General features: G+C 42.3%; 1 protein-coding gene across 1 annotated transcript; it reads right to left on the bottom strand.

Moving 5' to 3' along the window:
* Positions 1–683: 683 nt before the first annotated feature.
* GJD2 (gap junction protein delta 2) lies at positions 684–8,159 on the bottom strand. The gene is made up of 2 exons (XM_048485457.1): positions 7,916–8,159; positions 684–6,353 (listed from the first exon to the last, which is right to left on the bottom strand). The coding sequence occupies exons 1-2, from the start codon at positions 7,984–7,986 to the stop codon at positions 5,510–5,512; spliced, it is 915 nt and encodes a 304-aa protein (XP_048341414.1). The 5' UTR covers positions 7,987–8,159; the 3' UTR covers positions 684–5,509.
* Positions 8,160–9,176: the final 1,017 nt, after the last annotated feature.

Raw genomic sequence — 9,176 nt, 5'->3', positions numbered from 1 at the left:
CGAAGAGCTCTTTGGGAGCTGTATCTAGACAAGCAGTCCTGCAGTCCCAGATCACTCAAGACTTTGCAGGTTAACACCCAAACCTTGAACCTGACTCAACAGTCCACTGGAAGTCGATGCAACTGAGGGGAGCACTGGACAAATCTGCTCTCCAATTATTTAAGCCTCTGGGAATAAGTGCTCTTTTGCCTTCTCTACGAGAACTGTTGCTTGGTGGTAAATCATCCACTTTACATAAAGGGGGTCCCAGATTCAATCTGTGGCATTTCTTTTTTTTTTAAGGGATCAGGTAACAAGTGGCATGAAAAACCTCTGAAAGCCTGGAAAGCTGCTAGTACTCAGAGTAGACAATACTGACCTTACTAGACCAAAGATCTGACTCAGAATCAGGCAGATTTATAAGTTCTTGCCTTCCTGCCAACAAGCATTTACTGCCCTTCTGCATTCAGATTTGGAATTAACGCCATGGCACACATGCACTTATCTTGATGCTAACCATGGTCAGTCCAAACCACAGCTGTAGACTTCCTTCTGACGACATGGCAACTTGCAATCATCATTTCTCCTGCTGACTTCCTGTTGTTATTTATTTTGTCTTTTGCATGAAACCTGTGGCATTGTGGAGTTCCCATGAATACCATTATCATAACATTCCATGCAGGCAAACAGTGTCGCGCAGTTGCTTGTGTTAATATTCCATTTTATTCCCATTCATTTGCATGTTTCCAATCCAGTACACAAGAAGGGCATTTCATATATAAAAGCTTTATTAGTGAAAAAATCACTGACATTTTTGTAGGATTTATCTTTTTGTTGTGCTTTTCACTAAAAGCATTGAAATATCTGACAGGTTTGAAGGCATGCTGTTGCACCATATTTTTTTCTACATATACTAACAGGAGCCTATAATAGAGACTTAACACTATGGAATACATACATATAAACTTATCTTGAGCATGGTCCAGAATGAATGAAGTCCACAAATACTTTGCCATTGACCTCAGTGAATTTAAGAAGCTTATTGTTTTTTGTGCATCTATTTATTATTTGAACTACTGTTATTACTACCCCTACTACTATCACTACTGCTGCTACCATTACTGTTTCTATTACTACTAATAATTTAATTTGCATCAAAAGGAGCTGTTCGAAATTTGTCCAGTGATGAATAAAATGCAAATCAAATTGTCCAAGAGTACTTTTCTCATATCAAAAAAGTCATTTTAGGTGCCTGTCATATTGTAAATGAAGATCTATAGCTGCCATAGTTGCCTTCTATCAATAACATTCATGCTCCACAATTACTTATTACCTGATATTATATGGAATAAAATAGTAATATTGTTGTTAACTTAATGAGGAATACATAATCAGTTCTGAACCATTCGTGTTTGGCTAAAGGAATGTTTTCAAAGCAGCCCAAATCATTTCCTATCCAATGTGTTGGTATTTCCTATTTTTGTCTAAGAGATGAACAACATAAGCACTAGGCTGGTATTTTTTATCCTAAACATATTTCATTGTTTAAATGGAGGGGCTAATTCATACATGTATCATGAAGCTTAGATGTGTCTAGGCCATAAACACAGTAATGCCATAGGTGGGACTTTCTGATCACCGCAGACAACATGTTTTCAAAGGGATCAGTTTGTACATTTGTGGTGCAATCCTAAACAAAATTATACCTTTCCACTGACTTCAATAGGTTTTAAAAGGTATGACTCTGCTTAGAACTACAGTATCAGTCACCAGTCATATATAGTGATCAAGTGTAAAGAAAGTAGGCTACAAACATGTACGTGTGAACCAATCTGGTATTACCTCCAGGCCAGTCTGTTCAGGATTCTTGGCATAGGACTTAATCCAGCAAGTCCTACTTCCATGCAAACCTGACTGATGTAAAAGTTATGGCAATGTTGCATGGAACCTACACCATTAGCAGTTTTTTCTTTGATATAATTAGCTGTCTCAGTAAACAAGAATGGCATAAGAGGCATGCCCTGAATTTCTAAAATATATTACAAATTGAAACAATATTCCAAAGAGAATTTCACAAGTGTAAAGCACAATACAGTAGTTGATGAGTTACATTTTGGAAATTAACAAATACTATACATCAAAATAAATGCAAACTTACTATAGAAGCTTGTCTGTTTAAATAGACAAACCCCATGTGTGTGAAACAAATAACACAAAACACTCCAAAATGGACAACTTCATTTCCATAGATCTATACATTTTCATTAAACCTTTTTATTCCAGACTTTTCCCATACTTTTGATATGGGTGGGTTACCCTCTGGTCTTTTGAGTTATACCTAATCTATTCTGAGATTCCTCACTCACTCTCTAGCAATGTGAAATTACACATTGTGCCAGAATGTGGATACAGAAGTACATCTCATTGTGCATCCCAATGCATATCTCATTGAAAGCAATACAGTATACTTGGGTGACACTCAGACTGTACATCTAGATCCACATCCAATTTACCCTGAACCAAGGAAATATCCATCTCTAAGGCCCCTTTTGCACTTGCAGAATAATGCACTTTCACGATTGTTTGAAAATGGATTTTGCTATTCCACATAGTAAAATCCATCTGCAAAATGCATTGAAATTGGATTGAAAGTGCATTATTCTGCATGTGTAAAAGGGACCTTAATCAAGGTGTTCTTGTAGACAATAACAAAACTTAAATGAAGGTCAAGAGTAATTTTATGGTATACTGTAATAAGATCAACATTACAAAATATGTTAATGTTGTGAATATTGTAATGTCTCAAGGATGGTGACCAAAATTCATGTACATCTCAGCACATATTGTAGCAGCAACAAGCAAAGAAAGAATGTGAGCCACTCATTCACCTTCTTTTTCCCATTTCAAGATTGGAACAGCCCCTTGGCAGAAAAGATCTGGCCACTGTGGAATATGGCCTGGTTACATCTAGATTAGATTATTACAATGCACTCTTTCTAGGGTTGTCCTTAAGAAGTGTTCAGAAACTTAAGTTGGTACAGAACACTGCAGCTGGGATGTTGACTTTAAGGAATTTTAGGAACCATATTCCTCCAGTCAGCCCATCTGCACTGGTTCCCAATTTGTTTCTGGACACAATTCAAGGTGTTAATCTTGACCTTCAAAGTTCTATCTCGTTTGGGACTTACGTACCTGAAGGACAACCTAATCCCATATGAACCTGCACAACCATTATGGTCACCATTGGAGGTCTTGCTTTAGATAGCCCCACCTTCTGAAATCAGGCAGGTGGCAACCTGGGAAAGAGGCCTTCTTGGTCATGGCACCAAGACCTGCTCTCCCATTCTGTTGCAGTGGGTGAAGACTTCTCTTGTTTCATTTGGCATTTCTTCAGTGATCCCTCTTTCCAATGTTTTAAAATTTTGTATATATTTTAATTTTGTTTTTTAACTCATCTTAAAAAAATTAATGAAGTATGGCAGGGAGGAGATTTTATCTTATATTGTTTTAAATTGTTACCTGTCTAGGTAGCATTTCCAAGAGCAGAAAGAAGGGATATATATTTTGTAAATAAATAATAATTAAAATAACATATGATGCTCAAAGCACAGATACGAATGACCTACAGATTTCCTGCACTGCACTCTTAGAAGGAGGATTGTGGCCTACTAAGTTAAGATGTCATATTACTGGAATATGTCCTCTAATTCAATGATTTATAGGATAGATTGAGGTTATAGTGGCATCAGTGGAAAAAATCTCAGTTATTTAAATAGAGTTTCGAACAAATACCTCATTTAAATTGGAACTATAGATCTGTGATCTACATTTTACCAAGCTAGTTACAATGAGTGATCATGACATTTTCAGTTCCTAAAAGTTAGAAATTTATGTGTGTACATACATTCCTTTAACAATGAGTATGTTTTAAACAGAGAGACATAACAGATTTATAGACCACATTATTGGAAAGATCAGATGACTGAAATTTTACTTGAAAAACATACTCTTCTGTCCCTGAAGGGATCACATTATGAAAAAAATACAAAGAAGTTGAACAGAAGAAAATGTGTGTGTTTACACACACACACACACAGAGTAGAACCTGCATTTTCTGATTCATGCTGCATCTCTGACTTATCCAAATTCATTGACCTACTATAGCACCATGTAATTGTAAAATGAAAAATCTATAACTTGTTATCCAAATATGTGTATGTTATCCAGGCAATGAATAAAAAAGAGGCTGTAATATAATAGTTCTTATGTCCTAGGTAGACACCGATAAAACTTCATTTTCATATAATAATGCAATGTTAATACTATGTCTATTATAAAAGAAAGTTAACTTTCTATTTTACAAAAAGGCAATTCATTTATAATTCTCCGCTGATTTTTACAACCATTGCAATAACTAAGGTTGGGAGACCATGAATAAAACAAAAGGAAAACATCAAATCCCATGGCTTCAAGATGAAATTCCTAGCCAGAATGTTGACTAAATACAAAGTTAGATGCTTTATCTTCAAGTATGGCACTTATTTATATAAGAGCAAAGACGCGGTGACATATTTTCACAGTTAACAGCAATAAATTCTGCTCCTTTGGTATATGTATTTTTTAAAAACCCTTTAGGTGTATAACTTGGCTGAATTTCAGTTCATTCCATCTTGTTTAACCATGGTGGAGTCCGCATAGGCCAAAAACAGCGGTGTGAAAATGGTGTAAAATGGTTTAAAATGGTGTAAAAGGATTTACACCATTTTCACACCGGTGTTTTTGGCCCATGTGAAATCCGCCCATGAAGCAGGGAACTGTTGTGATTTCTATAGAAAATTATTTATTAATTTGGTTGGTCTGAACTAGCATTATGATGATTAAGGTCTCTGGTGTAAGCAGGCAGTCAAACAAAAAAACTGGCAAAATGATATTCAGCATTACTATTTTTGTGTAATTCGTTTCTGCACAAAACAATAATAAAAAAAGAACTCATCATACATAGTAACTAACTGTGTGAAGCAGACAGACAGCATGATGTCAGGCATCCATCAAGGAATGCTTATGGATGCTACAGGCTGACTTTGTGGTCATATTCTTGGACAGTTCAACCCTCCCCACTCTGATAAACATGCTTGCATTTGCATATTGCTGCGAAACCATTCCCCAACCCTCCCCTCAAAAAATGGCCCCACTGAAATGTTTAAATGTAACATTCTGAAGACGTTTCCATCAGTTGGGCAGACAGACTTTTCCCAATGATGGCAGAAAAGTTGCTCCAGTCAAAAGACAGTATTGGATCATGAGGGAAAGATTAAGTAACTGTGCTGTAAGGCCAGATAGAGTGTGTTATACAGCTGTCTCTTCATCAGTCACTTCTTCCACACTGAGACTCAGAAAGTGCAGATCCATACCTTAATGGCTTTCTTGGTGGTTTGAGGAAATAATTGCTTAAGCAATGTTCTTTCCCTAACTCTAAACATCCACATGGTTGGTTATACCTGGCAAAGTATTTGGATCCTGTGTCCCAACCTTATACATAAGCTGAGTCACTAGACTGAGTCCTGCCAAAGTTAGGCACGCTCATTCGTGGCAGGTCCTTGTTCCGGATTTCATATATTGATTTCCGTTTTGCTTGCACGCCCCTTACAGCCATTTTGATTTTCCTCCATCCCAAGTGATTCAGTTCAGCTAGGTTTAGCACCACACAAATGCCGCTAACGGCAAACATGAAGACCAAGAAGACTGTTTTTTCAGTGGGCCTGGAGACGTAGCATTCAACTTCTTTAATGCAAGGGTATCGGTCGCATTCATACATGGATGGAACATTGAATCCATACAGGAAATATTGTCCCACCAAAAATCCAATCTCCAGGGCATTTCTGAAGACTACCTGGATGATATAAAATCGAGAGATGCCTTCTTGCCGCCTCATCTTGGACTTGGTTGTTCTGATAGCTGGGTTGGGGATTTCCTTCACTTCCAGGCAGTCAGGTTCTGCTTCCTTGGTGGAGTTTTCGGTGTTCTGCAGCACCCCATTGACAATGGTATTCTTGACCTTCTTACTGTCTTCCCGTTTTATGGAGTCCTGATCTCTGTCCAGAGTGAGGAAGACTGTGGAAAACCTCCTTTCCCTCTGCTTGGCAGACTGATGAACAGAGTATGTTATAAAACAGAGACTTGGGGTGCACACCATGATGATCTGAAATACCCAGTACCTAATATGAGAAATAGGAAACGCTTGATCGTAACATGCCTGGTTGCAGCCTGGCTGCAACGTGTTACATACAAACATAGTCTGTTCATCATCGTAAACAGTTTCTCCTACAATGGCCACAATGAGGATCCTGAAGATCACCACCACGGTCAGCAGAATCCTACAAGACAGAGCAGAACACTGAGAACCATACAGAATTTATTCCCATAGAATAGGACAATGCTGGCTGCTACTATACATTTCTTTTTCTAATATAAGTTAAATATGCAGCCAACTGTTTGATAATGCCTGTGACAGCCACACAAATTTTGTGCACAGCATCAGTAGAATTCTGAGTGCAAGATAGTAAGAACGCATAATTTTTTTTAAAAAATGTGTATGTTGCAACCTTGCTCAGCTTGTGAACGTCTATATTGTACCTGTCTGACCATAGTCAGAGATGGGATCCTACATCACATGTCCTCCCCAAATCTATCTACCTCTTCATATCCATTCCACCAAAAAGGGGGGGACCTTTTTATTTGCAAAGATATTTCCCTTTTAATACTGGCCGGTCCACTGCTGTTGATTTTCTGTTTACAGTTTTGATGGTGACCATTGTACTTGTGAAGTGGCTTTAATCCTTAAAGGTGTGAAATGGATTTGGGTTGGGTAAATCTAGCATGGCAATTCTTGAGTTCTCTGATCCAGCTAGTCAGGAAATTCCGCTCTCTGGCAGTTTGCAACATCGTGAGAGGGAGCTGTCCAGTGCTGATTCCGTATACTGTGAGTTCTACCTTTCTGGAGTGACTTGACAACGGTCATTATCCAAACAACATATTTCTCCATTTACAGGCGCTGACAGCAAATAGACGGAAATGCTTGCTTCGATTAAGTGAGTGCAAGTCATAAGTTATAAATCTTACTTTAAACAGAGCAAAAATGAATAACCGCAAGCACACTTTTAAGCAGTAGGGTGGGGTGGAGGGTTTCCTGCCTAAACCTCAGCTGCAGGACAGAACAGAAGTTGGTCAAATAAAGGACAGTAGCACCTCTCCGACTTCCCTATGGTATGCAGCATATTGATCAAGCATCCTAAATAATAACTGAGAGGAAACAGGCAAGCCAATCGAGAGAGCTTATCTGTCCTTACTTTACCCTTGCTTTTTGCACGCTGCAACCAGATATACTGGACCCTTTTTTAAAAAGACATTACCATTAAAACAAAAAACTAAGACTATCCCTCCTGCATATCTTCCATTCTCCTGAATTTCTTTAAATTCATGGTATTTTAATGAGCGAGACTGTGGGGGTGGAAAATGTATTATAGGGAAGGTTAAAAGAGTCTCGGGCACCAGGGAACTCTGAAAAAAACTCGACACAAAGGAAAGGGAGACGAGTGTTCTGCGCGGTAGCAACTTTCAGGTTAATCGAGCAAACCGCTGGCAGCTGGGGGGGGGGGGGAGTTTAAGTGAAAAGAACCCCCCGGCGGTTCAAGGTGTCCGGCAAGACTGCAGTCCTACGGCAGACTTCCCCGGAAGCAAGTCCCGTAGAAATCAATGAGATTTACTTCCAAGTAAATAAAGCGTGGCGGGCGGGGTGGGGGGAGGCGGTCAGAGATGGCAGCCGCCAACGGTGTGGGCGAGATCATGCTCGGTCCCTTCCTCGCCTCCGCCGCAGCTTCGCGGACCCCCGGCGGAGGGTCAGCGAGGGCGCCCCGCGAAGGGCGAGGCTGGGGCTTACCTCCCTATCATAGTGGAGTGCTGCTGGACGGCGGCTTCGAGGAGTCTCTCTAGGATGGTCCATTCCCCCATCGCGGTTCATGGGGAGGCGAAGGCTCGGGCGGCGGCGGCTCCGTCGGCGGCCCGGGCCGCCCGCCCCGCGGAGGGAGGCCCCCACGCCGGTGGCCCGGCTGCCTGGCGGGCAGGGCGGCTCCCGGGAGCCAGCCTGGGCGGCGATCGCCTGGCGCTGCGCTGCCCAGGCGGAGGTCGCCTTCGGAGTCTGGCCGCCCGCCTCCCGGCCGCCCTTAAGTAGGCTCCGCTTGCGTCACGGCCAGGTTGGAGGGGAGCAGCCGAGCGGCAGCGCCACAGCCTGCCAGGGATCGCCTCCCCCGCCGACCCAGCGCCCGGGGCTCTCGCGGGAAAGGGCACCCGGCGAGCCGGGCGTCGCCTCCTCGCTGCTCCTGCGCTTGGCCAACGGACCAGAGAAGGGGGCAGGCGGTGGGGGAGGGGGTCGCGACCGCCTTGCGCCTCGGGATCTACCGAGCAAACAGGTAAAGGATCGGAGGGGATCTGGCCGGAGAGGGAGGGGAGCTCGGCTGCAGTGAAGCACCCCCCACCAGCCTCTCCAATGCTGGAGCCATGTCCAGTCAGGAAACCCAAGCTGGGACCTGGTTTGGTGCTGCGTCCTAAAAAGGGGAAGGGAGGGGGCGTCACTGACACTCGCTCATCGGTTCCTAGCCCCTAAGACACACTGACCCAAAGGGGTCCTGGGCCATTTGATCTGCAGAAAGGGACTACGGGGCGGGGGGTGGGGGGAATGTAGGCAGCGAGCGCAGTAGGGGCGGGGGGGGGGGGAGAGACCTGGCGGTAAAGGAATCGATTCCACATTCCCCATCTTGGGAACCTGAGAAATGCCTTCTAATACCAGAGAAGCTCCCACTTCGTTGCCCACCCATAACTGCTGTTGTCTTCAGCTGAGTCAATGTCTTCAGCATTGTCAACAAGGAAACCTTCTAGCCAAAGAAAGATATTCAGCATATAGAGGTCAGGTCTTCAGCAAATTAGAACTGGAAGTCAACAAAATGACAGAAGGCTACTGTCACATGTTACAGTTTTGGAGTGTGGTACTCTGTGCCTTTAAAACTGTAAATTTGAGAGGCACCTATTGTATTGCATTGCATTGTAAAGATACCCTCCTAAGAGGCTGTGACCGGTTTCAGCTCCCTATGGAGCAAACCCCCAGTGGTCAGCAAATTGATCATTATTATCCAAATAGGAAAGAT

Source organism: Sphaerodactylus townsendi, linkage group LG02 (genome assembly GCF_021028975.2).
Source record: "Sphaerodactylus townsendi isolate TG3544 linkage group LG02, MPM_Stown_v2.3, whole genome shotgun sequence".
Taxonomy (NCBI): Eukaryota; Metazoa; Chordata; class Lepidosauria; order Squamata; family Sphaerodactylidae; genus Sphaerodactylus; species Sphaerodactylus townsendi.
The sequence above is the reverse complement of the archived record's forward strand: the minus strand, read 5'-3'. Positions and strand labels throughout refer to the sequence as shown.